General features: G+C 36.1%; 1 protein-coding gene across 3 annotated transcripts in view; it reads left to right on the top strand.

The window, feature by feature from the left end:
- LOC100774887 (CUB and sushi domain-containing protein 3) overlaps nucleotides 1-23,455 on the top strand; it is a 1,055,385-nt gene that overhangs the window by 110,685 nt on the left and 921,245 nt on the right. For all 3 annotated transcript variants that reach the window (XM_027431430.2, XM_027431431.2, XM_027431432.2), the window contains exon 2: nucleotides 6,342-6,564. In XM_027431430.2, the coding sequence (XP_027287231.1) occupies nucleotides 6,342-6,564 (223 nt within the window). The remainder of the gene's footprint in view (nucleotides 1-6,341; nucleotides 6,565-23,455) is intronic.

Genomic DNA, 23,455 nt, shown 5'->3' on the forward strand with positions numbered 1-23,455 from the left:
CTTGTTCACTCCCTTTTCTCAACTTCTCTCAGACCCACCCCACCTTTCCAACTCACTGAATTTGTACCTTCAACCCCCCCACACACACAGAGAGAAAAAGAGACAGAGAGAGACACAGAAAGATACACACAGAGACACAAATACACCCCCCCCAAGCCCCTCATCCCTTGGCGATCTATAAATTGCCAATAGCTACTTTGTTAGGAGTAAGACTTCATACCTGGTGATATAGGAGAATTAATCATTTTTATACAAAAATTTATTGTTGTAAATGCTGGAATGTTTTTCTTGGGGTAGATGATAACTCATTTCTTTGAATATATAGTCTGTGCTTCTATCTTTTTTATTGTTACTGCTATGCTATTTGGTTTCTGGATGGACAAAAGTTTGTCTTTTGAAAGAGTAGGTATGAAGCTTACAATGGATCAGTTAGGTTCACCATGCATGATGGATAAGTCAGATATTTTCTTCAAATGTCATGAACCAGAATGTCTCCCGCTTTATTTCAAGAAGTTATGGTAGGTATTTGGGTATACTTTCAATATTATAAAAGATGTATAAGTTCATCTTAGTTACTGATTCCTTGGGCTGGACCTCAGGTAACCCTCAGGTGTGACAGGAGGGACAGCTCCATCTTTGATCGGTGCGCATATTCTCCAGCAGACACTCAAAGCCTCAAGTGTTCTATGTCTTAAAATCAGCGTGGGTCTCTGTCTCTCCCAGATCTTCCTTTTACGTTCTGATCAAATTCTTGTCTGTTCTACCTTATGTAGTAACTTGGACAGGTATAGCAGTAAACATGTGTTTTGACTGTGGTCAAGGGAGAGGGCATTAAACATGCAGCCATTTCCATGACTGAGAAAGGTGTGGATGGTATGGTCATGCCTAGCTTGAATAATGATACTGTCAAATAGGTTTTCAGCCAATTATGAGGCTGGCCCAATTGTAAGACTTGTCTATTTAGGAGAGGGGTTTGTTGTAGAGCTAAACTGTTTTTCTTTTCTCTGTATTGCTTTGGAGCCTGTCCTGGAACTTACTCTGTAGACCAGGCTGGCCTCGAACTCACAGAAATATGCCTGCCTCTGTCTCCAGAGTGCTGTGATTAAAGGCGTGTTGCACCAATGCCCAGCTGAGCTAAACTGTTTTATCCTTCTAGTAAATATACTGTTTTTCAGAGTTGCCATGGCTGCAAAGATGTTATGTGTGAACATTAAGTGTAAAGCCAAGATTGCAAGTACTTTGAGTTGCAATACCACAAGCCTTGCTGTTAGCTTGAAGAACAGTTTTTTGTATTACTCATGTTTATCACAGGCTTTGTGTATATATCCGTTATGAAAAATTTGACATTGATTATTTTAATGGATCAAAACTCATGATCCTTTCTCTGGTATGTCAAATTACTATCAAATAGAATACACTCAAAAGAATATATATATATATATGGATATATACGGATATATATGTATATGTGTATATGTATATATATGGTTTTTCTGATTTTATTTGTATTAAAAAGTGAACTATAGCATTACAGTTCTCACAATAACATGCCTGACTTAAAATTAAATGGAATTTAAAAAAATTATCCATTTGGATGCATTATATTTTTAAAGCATTGTTGTAAATTTAAATAAGAAATCATTTATTTTGGACATGTGTATGACTATGTGGATACATGTGATAGAACATGGATGGGTTTGAACGTGTTTGGTGGTTAGAGAATATCTTTGCATGTGTGAGTTCTCTCTGTTCACCATGTGCATTGTGGAATCCAACTCAGGACATTAGACTTAGAGGCAAATCCCTGATCCACTCACCCGTCTTACTGGTCCCTCAACTTGATTTTTATAAGTTAATATATTTTAGTATTTTATATAAGCCTTTGGAGCCAGGGGAAATCTAGATATAACTTTGGATATTGGAGATTTAAAATTACTCTTGATGTAATTCATTACATATTTTTCCCAAACCTTTAAAACTAAAGCATTCACTTAGGATTTATTTGCATTTCTGTGTCTGTGGTCTTTTAATGAGTTGCTCCTAGATTTTTTCCCTCTGAAATGTATTAGGTAAAGTGACTCAAATATCAAAAGGTTTGAAAGTAAAAGGCTTGAAATGTCATGCCTATAAATTTGGAGTATTTTGTAAACCTGGCAAAATTAACTGTCTGAGATCCCCAGGCTTATTTTCTCTGTGGTTAAAGGTCTGAAATCAGAAGAAATCACTGGTATGAATGTGCAGAGTAAAGTAGAGATAATAACATTAGGTAATTTCTATAAATTAGCAATTCACAGATCCTATGAACATGATTTATAGTGCTGTGTTTTTCAGATAACACTCACACATGCTGCAGACCTATTGAACAGCTACAACCACAATGTTTAGGGGTGGAGGATTTTGAGCTGAAGGCCAACTTAATTTTCCAGGGAAAATTAAAGGCCATTCTTAGTACATACTGAGACCCTGGCTCGAAAGAGGTGTGTGTGTATGTGTGTGTGTGTGTGTGTGTGTGTGTGTGCGCGCGCGTGCGCGCGCGCGCGCTTGCGTGTGTGCACATGAGCATGTGTGTGCATGTGACTGAATGTATGTATAAATTCTTAAGAATTTTGTGAAGGTGAAACAGTATCAAATTACTTGGAATAATCTTAAAGGATGGGTGATTTGGGTGCAAGTTTTTCATGAGCTTCTTGTTTAAAATTTAGGGCAAGTCATTCATCTTGTTATAGAAAAAACTGTTTTTGGATTGTGTGTCACAGTGCAGATAATAAGAACAAAAATTGGGCTGGAGAGATGGCTCAAAGGTTATGAACACTGGGTGCTCTTCTAGAGGTCCTGAGTTCAATTCCCAGCATCCACATGGTGGCTCACAACCATTTGTAACGAGATTTGGTGCCCTCTTCTGGCCTGCACGCTGACATGCAGGCAGAACATCCTATACATAATAAATAAATCTAAGAAAAAATTTGTAAGTAATGGCAACTAGAATGCTCTTCCAGAAATACATCTTTGTTTCAACATAATATGGAAGAGTGTAAACCAATATGTTGTGTTTTTCAAAAGAAGGATATAAAAGCCACCAATAGTTTGGACTAGTGACACTTTCCCAACATGTTAGACAAATGTGTCAAAGAAGCATAAAGTTTTTGTTCACATTGACTCAGCAGGCAAACAGCAGTGCTTTAGAAAGGCAAACATAAGCTTTCTTGCTCTTAATAGAGTTTTCATTCATTTTCCTAATTTAGCGCCAAATGTCAAACAATTAAATACATCCTTTCTGTGACTCTTTATGATATGGAAAATGTATGCAGTAGGGTGAAATATTGCCAGTATAGTTTCCATGTGTGTCTCTGATTGCTTGTGAGTCTACTTCTGATGGACTAATTCCTTATCTTGTGTTCTGTATTCAATCTAAGATACAGATTTGGAGTTATAGCACATTTGGTTGTGAAGCTCCTTATACTTAGGGGAATATTTCAGATATGTGCTGGTGTGGATTGTGCCTTAAAAATGTTGCAGTCGGCTGTCACAGTTCCACGACTGTGACTGCCTAATCCTGTTCCTTCACCACACATCACTTGTTATTATTGGAGAGTTGTGACATGAGCAAAGCACCAACAAGCTTGAGTTTCACCTTTGTGGTTTGCTCTATTGAGTAGAAGGTATGTGATTAGTCATCTCTAAGATAAGAAAAACCTTGAACTGAACTGGAATCCAGTTGCAGAGAAGGAGGACTGATGAGCAAAGGGGTCCAGACCAGGCTGGTGAAACCCACAGGAACAGCTGACCTGAACAAGTATAGCTCTTCCTCCCCAGACTGATACCTGGGAAACCAGCATGGGACTGATCCAGATCCCCTGAATGTATGTCAGTGAGGAGACCTTGGAAATCTATGGGGCCTCTTGCAGTGGATCAGTACTTATCCCTAGCATAGGAATAGACTTTGGGAGCCCATCCCACATGGAGGGATACTCCCTGAGCCTAGACACAAGGGGGTTGACCTAGGCCCTATCCCAAAGAATAAGACAGACTTTGAAGACCCCCTATGGAAGGCCCCACCCTCCCTTGGGACCAGAAAGGGTGTGGGATAGGTAGGGTGTTAGTGGGGGGCAGCAGGGCAGGAGGTGAGGGAGAGGGAACTGGGATTGACATGTAATATAATTTTCTTTCTAATTAAAATAAAAAAGAAAGAAAGAAAGAAAGAAAGAAAGAAAGAAAGAAAGAAAGAAAAGATAGTCACATGAACTTATAGAGAGAAAACTGATTGGGCAGGAATGCCCAATTAGGAAAAATATGCATTAAATACCATAAGACAGATACTAATATTTAAAATATACCTTGTAAAATATATCGAATGCACAGAAAAACTCAAAGGTGTTCATATGCCTGGACAAACATAGAGAGAAGGAAACAATAACAGGTTAAGTTCAGGCATCACTGGGGAGTACTATTTATTTTTAATCTTTGAAATTCTATTTCTGATTTTAAATTACTTTCGTTCAAACTATTAAACTTCAAAAATATGTTATTTTATGTATAATATCATGCTTATTATTCTTAATTTAGGAAAAGTATTTTCATGTATATCATGCTTATTCTAACATGCCCATTCTAACTTTAGAAAAACCACTTTATTTTCATGTGTATCATGCTTATTCTAACTTAAAAGAAAAACAAAAATTGAGAGAGTGTGGAAGAGTTAGGACATTAAAAATAGGTGCAGTTTCTATTTGCCTAAAGAAAAATCAATTTACAATGTATGAATCAGCAGCCCCTTAAGAAATGAGCAGGCAAAATGAGTGTGTTATTTTAAGACATATGCCCTGTGTCTAAAATCATCAGGGTTGTGGGGTCTGAGAATATGTAAAACAGCCCATAGATCAGATTGTAGCTGAAGGGATTCATGCTTGCATTTTGTTTTGAAGTTCAAATTGGAAGCTGTTCAGGCAGAAAACTAATAGAAATGGCTGATAGCTAATTAACCCAAGGCTTCAAAGTAATTGCTGTGCAGGAAGCAATTTGAAAGAGACCTTTTAATATTTATTTATTTATTTATTTATTTATTTATTTGCCTTTGGAAATGGTAAAATGCCCTATTTGACTTTTGATGAATGGGCAAAACTGTATGAATATGGGCACGTTTTGACTTTTTAAGCCTCTGTCTGATCTAAATTCTTGGTAATCTTTTAAAAAGGCAAACATAGAACCAGAATTTCATCCATTTGCCGGGATTAGCACTAGGCTACGTACAGACATCTTAGAGGCAGACTCCTGAACTAACAAAGAGTCAAGGAGAGTTTTGTACTTATCCATCCAACCACGATACACATTGCTGGGATAGACACAGGACAGTCAGCTAATCTAGAGCAAATGGCTATTGCGTGGTGATCAGACTCACTAAGCAAGTGCAAGCTGTTGCTGTGATTTGAGGAACAGAATGGATTTGAGCGTTTGAACTTAGCATGTGTCTGCCCCGTCTCCAACTGTGCCTTCTTAATTTCTGTACATGGCTCTGCTCATAAAAAAACGTCTTTATCAGAATATTCAAATGAACTAGTTTGCTAAAAATATAGTAAGCTGTCAAATTACCTCTGAGGGACATGCCCTCATGGACTTAGACCTCCCATAGCATTAGTACAAAAATTAAGTCCATTGATACCATATGTCGGGGTTTAATTAATTTAATATATATGTTTTCCCAAGTTTAACATCCACTTTGATCTAGTTAACTTAAGATTAGCCTAAAATGAACGAATCGCTTTTATGAAAATTATAAAAATCGCACAGACTTCACAAATCCTTCTCTTCAAATTGAGCAAGAAGATTCTCTCAAAGCAATATAGGTACATCTGAGTATAATTCAAAGTGTGCTATGCCAAACAAGTGATGGATTTCATTTTTTTTCACACCCATTGTGCATTGTATAATTATTTTTTCAATACTGTCTACTTCTTCCCAGAATTAGACTGAAAATAATGTGAAGGAAATTGACATGCTTGAGAATTTGATTTTCTAGATCACAATGAAAAAAAAACACAGTGAATGATTTTATCAACTACTTTATTGTTATTAAGTTAAATTTGATAAATTGTAATTCTATTGTTTGTTGTTCATATTATAGACCAACTGTTCACGCACACACACACACACACACACACACACACACACACACATATATGTATATATGTTACATATATATTATGGAATATACCTAATTTTTAAAATATCATTTATAACTTGTCAGTATTGGTCTTAAGGAAAACCCAGAATTTTCAAAAAAAATGTCTATTTGCTTTTTGGTTTGTTTTCTATAACAATGACAATTGATTTATCTTTTCTTGCAGGGTTTATTTATACATGTGGTGGAACTTTAAAAGGACTCAATGGCACCATCGAAAGCCCTGGTTTTCCTTATGGATATCCAAATGGTGCGAACTGTACATGGGTAATAATAGCAGAAGAACGAAATAGAATACAAATTGTTTTTCAGTCCTTTGCACTAGAAGAGGAATACGACTACTTATCCTTGTACGATGGACATCCTCACCCTACGAACTTTAGGACAAGGTTAGTGTACTTTCATTAGAGGTAACCTTTATCATGGGAAGAGTTCTCTGTTTCACAGAAAATGCTTATCATATGGCTTGTTATAGTAAATTTATATTGAACATGTAAGTACTATTCATTTGAAAATACCCAATTTAATGATCAGTTTTTCTCCACAGGTCTGACTTTTTAATACTAGTAATTATTACTTCTCCACAGATAAATCCAGATTGAATGTGACCTTATAAAATTGTTATGGTATTTGGGGTTTTGGTTAATTATCTCAAGACTTCACTTACTGTGTTCATAACTTGGGGCAAATTAAAAGGTGCCATTCAGAGTTATCTCTCCAATACAATATGCACTGGTATAAAATGAAAACACATTAAATTCAGTATTTATATAATAGAGTAACACATTCATTTCAAGACAGTATTTGAATAATTGAAGAAAACAACTTTTTTTTGCACAAATCTCACATTTCTGACTCTACAGAATTATACACACATGCATGTGCCCATATGCACACCTACATATGTGTATAAATTTAATGTGTATGTGTGTTTTACCTACATGCTGTCTGTGTATGCATGTGTGTTTGGTACAGAGGCCGAATAAGGCTGTCACATACCCTGGATTGAGTCACCGTATGGGTGCTGGGAATTGAAGCCAGGTCCTCTGTAACAACAACCTTTACTCTTCACAGTTTTGCCATCTCTCCTGCCCTGAAATTGTTAGCCAATTAAAAATGTAAATTGGCTCTTTTGTTGTTAAAGTAGTGTTTTAGAATTTCATTTAAAATATATGTGTTTACTTAGACACATTTTTCTACTTTAGGAAAATTCATCATTTAAACAATTTGTAACTTGAAAGAGGGCAATATCATGAAATACATATATCACACATGCCTAGACTTATATTTCTTTCCATTTTCTTTTCCATTGATCTCCCTCAGTTGTCTTACTGCTCTAGCTCTAAGTTCAAGGACTGTATTAAATATGCACAGAGTAAACAACCTTGTTTGTTTGCTACAAATTTAATTGTTATGATGGTTAACTACTAACCTGTATTTTTCTAATTATTCTAAACAGTTTGTAATAATAGCTTTCAAGGACTACAACTTTGTTACATTTTTTAAAATGTGCTGCCTAGGTACAATACCTTAAACAAGAGTATAAATGTATATACAGTATAGCAAAAATAACCTTAAATTTGTATTGATCTACAAAAATTCATGACAATATAGACTATTGGAGATGAATAGTTGTCTCTTTATCTCAGATTCCTATAACCCCAATAAATTAGGACAAACATCCATAACCTACTGAATGACCAAAAATGACCTAGCCCACTTATTGGGAATATATATGGGCATTGTGTTCTCTATACCGCTTCCTGTTGTCTGGGGGGTAACTGTATCCCCAGGGAACCCTGAGTAAAATTGAGATAATGGTTAAGTCTATGAAGACTAGCTATAACATTTGTTGTCTGGTCTCTGTGTAATGGGAAAGTACAAGGCTTACCTGAAGTACTGGCTAGAATCGTCTGTAGGGCTGGCCCATTACAGCTAGCAGTCTTGAAGTGGTTCTGAATGCAGAACTCTGAAGAAATTGTAACCGAGGTTTTCAGAAAGGCTGGACCACCTGGGCCACCCACTTTCATTGGTGTCTGGTACCCTTGCTCTGAAAACATACAGACTTACAAAGTTAACATACATATCTGCACTCATACAAGCATGGACTTTGTGCACAAGCCAGCCAGTGATGATTTTTTGATTTATGTTTGAGCAGGTAGAAAGCATCTGTTAACTTTAAGAGTGGTATTGAAGTCTTCCACTGTCAGCGTGGGAGGGTCCATATGTGGCCCTTAAGCAGAAGTAGTGTTCCTTTTTCAAAATTTGGTGCCATTTTAGGGGCATAGATCTTAAGGACTGAAATTTCATCATCCTGGATTTTTCCTTTCACAAGCATGTCTTTTACCATCTCTTTTGATGAGTTTTTCTGAAGTATATTTTGTTATTTTTAAGATGACTCTACTAGCTTACTTCTTTGCTTGAAATATAGTTTTTCAAACCTTTACTCTGAGGTAATATTTATCTTAGATGCTGAGGTGTGTTTATTGTATGCAGCAGAAGGTTTAATTCTGTTTTCACATGCATTCCGTTAATCTATGTCTTCTTACTGGGGAATGATCTCATTGGTACTGAGAGATACCATTGACCAGAAATCATGAATTCCTGTTATCTAATTGTTGATGATGGAGGTGGCAGTGTGCTTGTGTGTGCATTTCTAGAAGTAGGTTTCCCTTCTTGGGGTTTTGCAACTGTGAGATTATTTGTTTCCTGTATTTTCATGGTTGTAGTTAACCCTTAGGTTGGAGTTTTAATTCTGACACATTTTGTAGCGTTGGATTTGAAGATACATATTCAAATTTGCCTTTAAAATGTATTATATAATTTTCTCCATTTATGGTGTTTGAAATGTAGTAGTCTGGCTGGAATCTGTGATTCCTTAGAGTCAGCAGCATCTGGGGCCTTGTGGATTTTCGGGTCTTTACTGAGAACTCAGATGTATTTCTAATAGGTTGGCCTTTACGTGTTAGTTGGACTTTCCCCCTTACAGCTTTTAAGATTATTTCTTTGTTCTGTATGTTTAGTGTTTAGATAATTATGTAGTGAGGGGAATTTGTTTTTGGTCTGTTGTATTTGGTGTATGCTTCTTGTCTCTATATAAGCATCTTTAGGTTAGGAAAATTTTCTTCTATGATTATGATGAAAACACTTTGAGTTGGGTTTCTTTGCTTCCCTGTATTCCCATTATCCTTCTTTGATGTTTGCATAGTGTCCCAGATTTTCTGGATGTTTTGTTTCAGTAATTTATATTAGAGTAAACATTTTCTTTGCTCAAAGTATCCCTTTCATTTACTATATCTTCATTGACTAAGATTCTCTCTTCCATCTCTTATATTCTGTTACTGAAGCTTGCCTCTGTACTTCCTGTCAAACTCCTTAATTTTTCATGTGTGTGTGTGTGTGTGTGTGTGTGTGTGTGTGTGTGTGTATGTATGTATGTATGCATGTATATATCTCTCTCTGTGTGTCTGTGTCTGTGTGTACATTCCATATAACAATTATACAAAAAAGTCCATGAACTTGATAGAAAATGAGAGACGGGCTACATGGGAAGGTTTGTAAAGAAGAAGAGGACGAGAGAAATTATGTAATTGTAATCTCAAAAAATGTTATTTTTTAAAAGAGCATGTTTTGTGAGAGGAAATTATACATGGAAGGGGAGGAATTGAATTGGAGAGACTGAAACATACAATATTCATGTATGCAACTGTCAACTAAAAGCAAAAATTATGGACTCTTAGAGGCTAAAAGATTATGACATTTGAACAACTAATCTATTATTCTCTGTCCATGTAATTTTAATGTGTACATTGGAGACAATATTTTATTTTCATAGATTATATGTTTACAATATAATGAATGATCAATAAGTTTAACACAAGGTTCTTTGTATTTGATTTTTTAAAAAAATGTATCTTTATTTTTGTTGCATAAATATTTTGACTACATGTCTGTCTGTTCATCACATGTGTGTCTTGTCTTTGTGGAGGATTAAAGAGGACATCAGATCCTCTAGAACAGTCATTTCAGACAACTGTGAGCCACTGCATGCATGGACTTGAACCTGGGTACTCTGCAGAGCATCCAGTGCTCTTAACTACTGAGCTGTTTTCTCCAGTCCCTTGTATTCAGCATTTAATGTTAGTCTATCCACACCTTACGAAGTAACTACCTTTATCAATATCATCATTAAAATAATGGTAAAAAGAAACTTACTTCACATGTCCAAGGTAACCCTGCTAAACATAAAGGGACACACAACAATCACTGCAAACCATTTTTTAATCTGTTCAGAATTAGATCCATGTAATGCATTCAAGGTTTATGAAGTTATGACTATATTACTTTTTAGTAATATTTGACAAACTGTAGGACTGGAATGATAACAAAAGGAGTGGTATCCAACATATAATATATAGTCATCTAAGCACAAGGCTTATCTTTATTTATTCCAGGTATTTCTTTTAGGGACCACTCTGCTCTAATGTGCATTCTGTTCTCTCTGGCTTACTGAAGACGTCTGCATCTGTTGATCTTTGCGCTTAAAAGAGTACAATTGCTAATGTCAGGGCTGAATTTAATGAGAAAGGGTGGGGAAGAGAATTCCAGGAAGCAACCTTACGGCCCTCCAGACTGTGCTTATGCACAATGTTTGCTGTTTGATTAGATGTTGGAAGTGGTACTGGAAGGGTTAGGTTGTCTTTGCCTGTTGCTTTGACTCACTGTCTTCTTGCCTTTTTTTTCCCTCTCACATGGCACCACATTCTCAGTTAACTCATGTCCTTATGGTTCATCTGCTGTTCCTTCTTCTAAAAATTTATATTTATAGTTCATTACTTTTTATGAGTTCCAAAGTTGTTTCTTTTGAAATATAGCTTGCTGGAGATATATTGCAACACCACAGAAATGATGGCTTGGAGATCGTGGCATTTTTTTTTTTTTAATCATACATGGTTGTAATCAGACTCATAGCCACAGTTTTTATTAATTTCTTTATTTAAATTAAAAATTCTTATTTTACATGTCTCCCTCCCCCCATCCTCTCATCCTCCCATCCCCCCACCATCTCCCCACCCCATCCCCTCAGAGAGGGTGAGGCCTCCCATGGAGGAAATTACCAAAGTCTGTCACACCATTTGGAGCAGGACCTAGGCCCTACCCTCCGTATTTAAATGTCCTTGCCCTATAATCAAATTGATGACTACCTTAAATGACATCCTAGAGACTTCATCCAGTAGCTGGTGGAAGCAGAAGCAGAGATTCACAGCTAAGTTCTGAGTCCAACTCCTGGAGTCCAGTTGTGGAGAGGGAAGAGTGATGAGCAAAGGGGTCAAGAGCATGCTGGGGAAACCTGCTGCAAGCTGCAAGATCATGCAATATTTATATAGCAATCTATCACAAGATAACTCAGAACAATTAAGGATTCTTCTAATGGATAAAACCAGTATAAAAGCTGTACTTGGTGTTATAATCTCGCGAATGAATTGGCTGTTTCTTGATGTAGATTCTTTCTGTAGCTTATTCCTTTCTGTGACAAATTTGGGATTGACATCCCACAGTTTAGCACTGTCTGATCATTTATTGACTGGGAACAAAATTTTCCCATGCATTTGGAGTTTTACTGATTACACGCCCTAGCTATGTGTAAAACCTGTTCTCCATTAACATCCTAGTTTCCTGATTACACTCCTTAGCTTTGTGTGAGACCTGTTTCCCACTATCAGGTCCTTGTTCCCCTCTCCACTGTAACTGCAGAGATGTGCCTTCCTGCAATTATCTTTATTGACAGGCATTAGGTCAGTATTTGGGGCCCAGACAAAAGCATGCCACCTAAGACATCCCACTATATGTAAGGACACAGAATTGCTACACATCCAAAGATGGATAGAAAACATAAGCATGCCCTTGCTTTTACCCCACTGGCAGATAGAGAAGTGATAACCTAAACTAACACTGCACTAAAGGACACTCAAACTTCTTGTTGTATTTACTCAAAGTTTTAGCTTGCCCCCTCCTATTTCCTCTGAGACGATAATGACAAAAGGTATTCAGCCCATTTGCTCACCCTCGGGGAAAAGTAAACTTGCTTGAAGGCCTGTGCTGCCACTGAGGCTAGAGCAATGGAAGGCCCCAGGTTTTGTTTCTTGTGCAAATTAAACCTATAGCCCTAAGCAATTGTTGCTAAAAGTTTCTCCTAGTAGTTTTAGTTTATTGGTCTTTGTGTAAATCTTACCTGCCTTGCTGATCCTGAGAATCTCAAGCCTCATATTGTATTGTAAAAAGAATTACTGGCTCAAAGGTATATATATATATATATATATATATATATATATATATATATATATATATATATATATACCTTTACCTCCAAGAACTGGGGAGAGACAAAGAAACAGAGACAGAAGACAGAGAAACAGAACAGCAAGAGAGAAAGACAGCAGAAGAATAAAGAACAAGCAGAGAAGCAATTGTGAGTGGGTCAATTGTTTTTTTCCTTAGACTTTACTTCCTTTGCTTATTCATAGTTCCTGTTTTTGAACCCTGAGTGAAAATTTTAGAAGCTAGACTTCTAAAGTTTTCAATAGAAACCCACAGAAACAGCTGACCTGAGCAAGTGGGAAGGAGCTCATGGTCTCAAGACTGACAACTGCAGAACCTGCATAAGACCGAACCAGACACCCTGAACGTGGGTGTCAGTTGGAGGTCTTGGGCAGTCTTTTGGGCCTCTGGCATTGGAACCGGTATTTCTCTCTAGTGCAAGAACCGACTTTTTGGAGCCCATTCCCTATGGAGGGATAATCTGTTATAGTCACATTTTTGTGTCACTAACATAATTCTCTTAATTTCAAGTAGTTGGTGGTTCTTTTGGCTTCCTTGTAAGTTTTAATCTATGAACTATATTTTGATATTTGTGTAGGTGAGGGCTTGTTGGCTTTCTTCTGTTCAGTTTTGCGTTTTCATTGGTGCCATCCTTGTTCCGTTCAACCTTTGGGTAGTCCTGTTGCTGCTTCTATGGGCATAGCTTCCGATATTACTAGAAGACACAATCTGACAAGAAACCCTCACCTATTCGACTCTTACAATATTGCAATCCAATTTTCTGTAAATTTTTCGTGAGCTTTAGATGCAAGATTATTTTGTAGAAGCTTCCACTGGGGTTTGCCTCCATAGACCTCCCATTTGATTGGTTGTGGTTTTCTCTAGAAGTTTCTATCTGTTGCAAAGAGAAGTTACCTGGAGAAGGGTGAGAATTACAGTTATCAGTGGGTATAGGACAAATGCTTCTATTTTGTTAGGGATTATGCTGATTTATTAAATTAAGGGTTGCAGATTTTCCAGCGATAACCATGACCTCACTGTCACTGAATAGTTTCCAGGACTAGGCTTGGTCTTCCACTTGTTGAATGGGGTCCTTAAGTCCAGTTAGAGAGCTGTTCATTACTATCGAGGTTTGCAGGATAATATTGCAACCTTAGGGTTATGGTGCCATGCTGGTCATTAAAGTGGTTCATAAGCATCATCGCTGGGTAGGAGTCAAACAACACGTTTCATATGTTTTTATTATTATTGCTTTTACTCATTCAAGTTTATACAACTGACAACCCACACGGCAGCATGAAGAAACCTCTTTTGAGAGTAGATAGTGGCCCAATGACAGTAGTCACTTTGTAGTAACGTTGATCTGAATGTCTTCTGCCTCATGTTTTATATGACATATATTGTGGTCTCCTTGCTCCTATTTGGGTATGGCAGATCATTTGAGTATTAGTAATGGAAAAACCAGGTGCACTGTACCTTACTCAAAGTGATGGTGTTCTTGTCAACCCAAGAGCAGCACTATTTTCATTAAATAGACCAGGGAGACAAAACTTTCCCCAGAGTCCTTCCATTGTTTTGTGGTCTGTGTATAATATAGAATTCCCTACATCATCCCGGTGCACAAAATCTGTCCCCATAGGTCTTTGTTTATTCCTCTGGGATAAATGATTCTGCCTGCCCAAGGATTGTCCAACAAGCTGTTTCCTTTCCTTAGTTGAGCATATTTGAACACATTATGCAAATGGCTTCCATTTGGTATTGATACTCCTAAGAGTTCCTGACTCCCTGGCACACCTCGAGAAAGTAATGAGAACTGTGATGGGGAGGTCCTTCTGCACACTGCAAATACGTGTTTCTCTTGGTGGTTGATGAATACAGCTGTTTTGTGTGTTCATCACTGTTTTCTTGACACTGTTGTATAGAATCTGAAAGCTCTGAGAAAAGGGCATTATTTAAAATACAGCCATGAAGGCTGAAGTAATTTAGAGCCAGGGACGTGTGGGAAGAAATGATGAAAATGAGAGATGTCTTTGTGAAAGCAACAAGCAGGGCTGAGAGTCTAACTCTGCAGAATGCATGAGTAAATGAGAAAAAAAGGTAAATAAATAAATATGCAAGAGCATAGGGGCCTGGTGAACCCCCCTAAAGACTGGTGTTTAGGACAATGCTCGTAAGCACTCAGAGCATTTTGAGCAGAAAGGTGATAGAATTTGGGCTATTACCAAGAACTTGATCTGTGCTGCACAGAGTGTCTGGCACTCAAGTTTGTTCTAATCTAGCTTTATCTGAGTTCTTGAGCACTAAATGAGTCAAATAGATGAAGAGTTTTTCTGTAACAGTGTCAGGAAGAGGCCCGCTTTTCCCAAGTTTTCTCATCAGTGGGGAGGCCAATCTTTACTAAGTCCCACTCTTAGTCACACTGTTTTGTCTCAGCACTAGCATAAACTCACTATTTAACAATGCAGGGAATTTTGTAAGACGAGATACCCAGCGATTGCTTAGTTATGCAATATTCAATATCATTACAGATAATTCAAAGCCATTGCATTTAAAAATATTTACACGAAAACACAAATAGGTTATCTTTAAATAAAGTAGATCATATAAATACAACATCTTTAAGGAAACTGTGATAACATATATAATATCCTGAAATGTATATGTGGAATAATTTTGAGACATGTTTTAATTCCTTGTAAAAACGATAAATTATTAGCTTAAATTTCTTCTGAAACCTCGTGACGCACGTTTGTAGTGTTATAATCTGTCTCTATCATTCTTCTGAAGTATACAGCCTCAGTAAAACAAAATTATATTAAAGGCTACTGTATCAGCAGGACCACGGAATAGAAGAGGCAGAAAAGATGGAGACAGAGAATGAGGAAAAGGAGATAAGGAAGTGGAGATGGAATGTAAGTTTGGTTAAATAAGAGACAATAATTTGCACTATTTCAGGAGTTTATGGAACAAAAGAATAACTAATGTGAGAGGTTCAATTTCCGATATTTGAAAATTTTGAGTATGTGTTCTTTAAGAATTAATTCATATGATTTTTTATCAGCATCCACATGAGGCAACAAGTACTTAGGTATCAAACTGATGCTTTAAACCAAAAGTGATGCATTTAATGTAAGAAATACCTAAAAATATGGATTTCAACCATATGAGACATTTGGAAGAAATTCTATATGAATTCAGTTGCACAGAAAAAGTTTAAACTGCAAAATTAAAGTTAATCATTGACAGTGTTTACTACAATCACCAAATGTGATAAAGGTAAAAGAGGAGGTTTGAAGAAGCTGTTTCAAGAACAAAAGCAGTGTGTCCAAAACACAACAAACACAAAATTTATGAAAGTATCAAAGAGAAACCTGCAAGATGTATAAAATGTATAGTCTTGGTATGGGCAACAAAAGGTTTCAGAAGTTAATAAAACTTATATTCATGTCAAATAAGATGAATAGAGGAGAAAATGATACAGTTCTAATGTTTATGTTTTCTATTTGACGAGAGATACCTGGTTTTTATTCTTTTGTATTATTATTTTTATTTTATCATTTTTATTTGAATTAGAAACAAGATTGATTTACATGACAATCCCGGTTCCCTTCTCCCTCCCTTCCTCCCCTACCACCCCCCAACTAAAACCCTACCTATCACATAGCCTTTATTCTATTCTTCCCCTGACTCAACCTTTCTGCTCCCTCATGACCTCTGCATCCTTCCTCTTCTTCCCTTTTCATTCTTGTAGCTCTCTCCCCTAGTTTTTATTCTTTAAACTTTTTTGTTTGAAAATTTTGTAGAGTCATGTAAAGTATTCTGATAAAATAATATGTCACCCATTACAGCTTCAATTTCTCCTTGTCCTACCACCACAGTCCCCTCAAAGTTTTATCTCTCTCTTTCATTCTTTCTGTTTCTCCCTCCTCTTCCTCTTCTCTCTCTCTACTCTATATAAGGATACATCACATAATGTTCTTAATATGTAAACATTTTGAGCATCCGCAGAAGTTTTACTATAACCAACTCAGCTAGTTTCCATATCTCCCTAAACAAGAATTGTATGGAATTCTTCTCTTAAATCTTTCTAAACATGTACATATACTGAATGATTCACTGAGAAAAATGGTTTTCAAATTCATCCACACTATTATTGGGTCAACAGCTTGCCTCATCTTGCTCCATTATCTATTTATTTTGTTATAAATCAACACTTGGGTGGTTAAAATTTGGAACTCTTCTGAATAATGCTGTATCTGTGTAATTATCTTCATTTGTTTTCAAAAGTAAACTAATTATTCATTCATTTCATAGGAAAATAAAAATGTAGAGTCTACTGAAATTATGTCATAGGGGCTGGACAGATGGTTCAGTGGTTAAGAACAATGGCTGCTCTTCCAGAAGACCTAGGTTCACACCGAATACCCACATAGTTGCTAGCAGCCATCAGCAATTCTAGCTCCTAAGGATCCATCACCCTCTTCTGGTCTCTGTGGGCATTGCACGCATGGTTCTTGGATACACATGCAAGCCAAACTCTTAATACACATAAAAATAAACAAAGTAAAAACTGTTATTATAAATAACTTGCATCACAGAGTGACTCAGGTTAAACAGTCTCAAAACAAATGTACCATATAAACTTCTATCTTCATAATTAAAATATCCATTCTGAGTCTTTGGAGCATCACATTGGATTTTACACTTTCATTATCCTAATATATCCTAAGCACTTGTCCATTACCTAAACAATCCATGACACATTCAGATCTAGAAAACACAATTAAGTTTCTATTCTCTTTTATGACAGTGTCTTTTGCCTGTATTCTATTCTTCCTTACCATCTAATCTTTAGCTTCTCTTGTTTTTATTCCTACATGCTTAATTCAAAGAAATATTTTATTTTATCAAAAGTGAACAAATGATAATAAAATGTGTATACCCAACTTCATCCTGCAAAAGTTATGATTGGTCTTTATCATACATTTAAAGTACTTGGCCAACTTTGTAGGGTTTTCTTTACATACGAGTAGATGGAAGTAGGTCATTTAGTCACATTCTGTTCTGAGTGCTGATTGAAATGTATTTACACTATTCTGAGTGTTCATTAAAATACTTGGTATGTTTTTAATTTTGTTGATGATCTTGATATTATTGAGATATGAATATAGAAAAACTCCATTATAGGTGTTTGATAAATGTATGTGATGCAGTAGTTTCATTAGATTTTTATGAATAGCTTCTCCATTTCCTGACACCTCTTCTCACTGGGAAATATTTTAAATCGTAACTGGTATATATTTAATACCAATTGACTCTGCAATTTCTCTGTAGCTACATAAATATTTACTTATCTAAAGTTGGAAAATACTCAATATTTTATTTTTTGTCTGAAGTTTTGAATATTAGCATTTTTAATTAGGTCTATAATTTGTCAGGTGTGAAAGCATCTGTTCTTATTTCATTCCACTTGACTATTAAAATGAAGAATTAGCATAACACATATTTTAGGGACTCCAAAAGCAACAACTCAATATGGGATGTCTCCTAGGAGGTGACTTCTGTCCAGTCACAGTTAAGGTGAAAGTGCATTTTACAAAATGACTGCCTTGACTGTTTCGCTAAAGAAAACTCTATTTCTTTCTCTCCATTTTACCAATGAAATTATTCTCTTCCCATTGTTTTACTGCATATACTGTTTATTGAAGTGATGCAATACACTTCATTATTGTAGGTTAATTCTCTCATTGATATTTACCCTCGTATCAAAAGCAAGTGTATTTGTAGAACTGATTTGTTTTTTGTTCAGTGATTTAATGCTTAGGATTCAGGTTCAGTTCCCAGTGCTAACATTTGATGGCTTAGATTTACCTGTATCTCTTGGTCTTGGGGATCCAGTGTTCTTTTCTGACCTTCACTTACACCAGCCCTAATGTTCATATATTATGCAGATATATATATATATATATATATATATATTACATTTAAATTGAATATAATAAATACAATATATTTTATCATAGTTTATTATCTGTCATATAAATTTGGTAGATTCCTGAAAAACCCAAATGCCTGTAAGTCAGGAACAAAATGAAAGGATAATAATTAGGAAGAAAAGCAATGATTGTAGCTTTGCTTCCCACTACATAACTGTCAGAACTTCCCATTTTCCTCTTGAGAAAATGACAGCGCTTTGTGAATGGTCCTGAGAAGTGTTATCATTCCTTTCTTCCATGATTTACCTTGTCAGCTTTCTTCTCTCCTTGGCTTCTTGAGTTTTCAACACAACCCTTTTATCCTCATGATAAAAAAAAAATCTTCCTTCTTTTTACTTTCTGTTCTTTTCAATGTCAATGAATTACCTCTCTCATTTCCTGTAGGTAAAATGAGGTTGGGAACACCTTCCCAATGAACAGTATTAGAAAATATCTGATATCCTGGATGGTAACAACAAATGGCCATAAGGTATTTTATGACCACACATTTTGGCAATTTTATGCTGCTCAATGGCATTTCTTTCCATGTTCCTGTCTCTTGGCTGTCATAAAGGTTAGATTGAGAGTGATAGAACTCAATACAATTTTCTGGCTCTGGAGATTTCTCCCTTCCAACCTGGAACTTGTCCTTGTGTTCTGATTATCTACTTCAGACACTAAAAGATCTAAGAAATACAGAGATCTGACCCTCTGACTTACCAGCGTACTTTGCATGTAGGAGCGTGCACATAAATGGCATCTTCAATCTGAATAAGCCACTGCTGGAAAATGAAATGTAATAACAAGCATTCCCAATTCTTTCCAACTATTAATGATACCTACAAACAGAAGTCATTTGGTTACTGGTAGCTTGTATATTCATACAGACCCCTGGGAAAACAGAAGTTAAGGCTAAATTTTTTCCCCTTTAAACAAGCTTTTAGAAGTTGTTACATTGTAGTTAGTAACTCCCCCTCCTCAATAGTATAACAGCTGAAGACTAACTGCATTGCCATTGGCCATGCAAATTAATTCGAAAAATAGTCAATTAAAATTGTGATGCACCTTAGGCAGTTAATGACTCTTCTCTTCAGACACCATTTTTTTTCTCTTTGAAAGACTCAAATTAATGATTGCATGACTCTCAAGGACAGACAGGATTTCTGAAACTTTGTGAACATAAAAGTCTCTTTCAAATCCAAAAGAGGCAGAGATTCAAGAATATGCACCGCCATTTCTTGTTGACACAAGGCATGTAGCCAAGAATACTTGATATTGCTTTAGCTGAAAAAGTAAATGAATACATAAAACCATTAAAATTGAGGTGAAAACTGAACAAAAAATGACAATAAGTAAGTTCAAACACTTTCTTCCATGGATTAGATGTATTTAATCCTTTACTGCAAAATGTGAGAGGTCTTTTTCCCCCCCTTAATGTGCTTTTCATAAGCCAGAACTGAGGTGCAGAAAGTAAGCAAGATTTTTGTTCATAAAGGTCTAGTGATATTTCTTCTGAAAGTCACTGTTCTTAAACATCATTTTCACACCTATGACATGGTATACTCAAAACGATTTCTGGTTACAGCGCAGGAAGCAACATGATGTTCTGACGTTATAGATGTGTTATCCAATAGACAGTTTCAGATTAGTAATCTAAAACCCCAAGTAAGACATTAGATGAGACGTTATAGATTAACTCTGTGAATCCAGTTATGTTTGTTATTGGGTGGTATTCCTATAAAAGAAACCAATAATTTAGCTGCTTAAACCCAGTATTTCTGAATGTACATTCCATCAGGATGCACATATCTGATCCCCATAGCATCATTATATATATATTGGTTCCAATATTGTTATTTTTTTACAGTGAGAAAATCAAATATCAGAAATTTCCATCTTTTTTCGGAGAAAATGCAGAATTTCATCCAAAAGACTTTTGAATTTAAGTAAATCTAAGTCTTCTTCTTAGTTATATGATTTAATTATCCTATTTTGGGAACAACAGTTTTCTTATTATTATTTTAATAGTGTTTGTAATGTTGAAAATTGAACTAAAGACCTCAGCCACATTGTGCAAGCATTATTCAGTTGAAGATCATCCTTTGCAGGGGAGATACACTTGCAACTAGGCAATCATCCAGTCAGATAATTTTAATTGATCCTAGTTTTATGTATTCATACTAGTTAGTCTAAAATCTAATACCAAGAAAATTAAAATATAAGGTATAGAGAGATAGCAAGACATAAAAGTCAGTTAATGCTCTCCCAGAGGATTGACTTTGGTTTCGGCACCCACACTAGGGTGGAACAAAAACTACCTGTAACTACAGGTCCACGGGATCTGAGACTTACTTATGGAATCTGCAGTGGTAACACACTGAGCAAACACATAAACAAAATTAAAACTTTCAAAGGAACGAGAAAATGAGTCCTATTAGGAGGCCTCCCGACCTTTGGAAATCATGTACCATCTTAATACATTGACTGAAATGATTGTGGTGGTGTTAAAACAATCATGCTCAAGACAAGTATTGCATGGGTGAGTCCCCTTTGATGTGTGTCAGTGTCACTTTTACATTGCTGGGGACAAAACAAACCAAACAAAATAAATCCATGGCCAAAGAAATTTACAAACCAATGAATTTGATTTGGAACTAACAGCTCAGAGGGTGAGCCCTTGGTCATTGTGTCATGGAGATTTGCAGCTATGGCCCTGGAGCCATAGCTGAGAGTTACCTTTTGTCCTCCATGAACAGGCAGTGAGAACAAAAGAAAATGCCTTAATCCCAGTGATACAACACTGTCAACAAGGTCACCTTTGATCTTTCCCAAACAGTTTCACCAAATATTCAAATAATGAGCCTGTGGGGGGCGGGCACTCTTGTTCAAATCATCAAATGCAACAAATACATTATTTAGAAATTGAGCCTACATAGAAAAATAACTAAATTTGTCAGTGTTATATATGCACTTGAATTATCATGTATGTGGTTACATCTATGGCCAAAACATGGCCTTCGGAAAGGCTGAAAGCACTTCAATTTCATTTTCCGTGATATGTCATAGGCAGGAAAATAATCTTGTTTATTAAGTTTCTGTTAAAAATCACTTTCTTTGAAGCTTCATATTGATTTTGTGAAAGGTTATAATATCATTCATGGTTAAAATTAGAAAGACCTGATAAAATTCCATTCATATAATTTTAAAATATTTAATCCAATCATTTTCTAAATATGAATCTTTACAATATATTGATTTTGACATTTGTTTCACCTTGCATGATGGGATCCTTATGGTTTTATTTATACCTGTAACAAATAGAATGTTCTTGCAAAGACAGAAGTCAGTCTTTCAAAATTAATAAATCTTTTTTTTTTTTTTTTTTTGGTTTTTCGAGATAGGGTTTTTCTGTGTAGCTTTGGAGCCTATTCTGCCACTTGAATTCACAGAGATAGGCCTGCCTCTGCCTCCTGAGTGCTGGGATTAAAGGTATGCACCACTAATGCCCGGCAAAATTAATAAATCTTAAACATTTGGAATGAATGCATTGGTTTTATAACATTTATGCCTCTCAAAATACTCCCCTTTGTGATATGAAAGTCAAAATAGAATATCAGAATCTGCCATAGATCTGTCATATTTTCCTTGGTAGACACAACAAATAAAAATACATGGACTTTATGGACAATGCTAGAGTAAAGCTACCGGTTTAATGTGGTAGTTGTTTTTTGATGTATGACCCAGTCAGAACAACCCCTTCTTGCCCATTCTTAGTATAATGTTTTCTGATTGCAGCAGCCATGTTTCCAGGTGACATAGGTTCATTGGAAATAGTCAACCAAAAAAGGAATAGTAGGTGAAACAGCTGACTTTCATTGCATGCTGTTATAATACTCAGCACATCAAATCGTATTTCCAATTGAATTTCCAAAATTCTCTTATTTGGCTTTATATGTAAATTTTATATAGTACTATATAATATAGATGGGATAACAAATGTGCTAGATTATTGCTGATAGAATTGCCTCAGTCATACAGGGTTTTCAAAGAATGCACTAGGTTCAACTCCCAGCATTTCAATATACTACAATGTGTATACATACTCTGAGTGTGTGTGTGTGTGTGTGTGTGTGTGTGTAGTTTCAGATTAACACTGCACAAGGATTCTTATCCCTGTTCACTCTCTTTTACTTTCCATGTCCACATTCAGGAGTAAGACTATAAATTTTATGACAGACCTTTAGATCCCCCATGGAATGCCTCACCCTCCCTGTGGAGCCACAAGGGGTTGAGAATAAGGGTCAGTGGGGGGGGGGGAGAGGGGAGGGAGAAGGAACTGGGACTGACATGCAAAAGAAGCTTGCTTCTAATTTAAAATTGGTCTAATCACAATTATAAAAATAAAAGAACAACAACAAGAAGACTGCATTAATCAGCCTGGCTGACTATAGCAAAGTGCTCAGTGATCACTTTATATAAAGAAAAGCCCAATTTCAGGTGGGGTACTATAGCTAAGTACAAGGGATTTGTGTAACAAGAACAGGCTCTGGATGCTATCTGCAGTGTGCAGTCCATATTAAGGCTCATGGATTTGCAAATTTTGGCTCAAAATCAGTTGATAGCGCATTTATGGAGTGTGGTAGATGAGCCATGGTGGGAAAGACTTCTTATCTCTGGTGTTACAATCCAATGCAAAAGTATTCTGAAATGTATTTGCAGCAAGGACTTCCCTCCCTAAGGCCTCAGCCACTTCTTCTCTTAGTGCTACCTTGGCTCCACTCCTTTAGCACATGGACCTTTGGGAGATACTTATCAAAACCCGGAAGTTCTAGCAAGCATCCCCATTTCGTGGCTACCATTCAATTTTATACCCCTCAAAATAAACTTTATTTGCCCATAAGTAAACATCTAATCAACATGTTGTATTTTGCTATATTTAAAACTTTTAGTTTGGGTATCACCTTTTTTGACTTAGTATTATATAGCT

The sequence above is a fragment of the Cricetulus griseus genome, chromosome 10 (assembly GCF_003668045.3).
Source record: "Cricetulus griseus strain 17A/GY chromosome 10, alternate assembly CriGri-PICRH-1.0, whole genome shotgun sequence".
NCBI classification, from domain to species: Eukaryota; Metazoa; Chordata; class Mammalia; order Rodentia; family Cricetidae; genus Cricetulus; species Cricetulus griseus.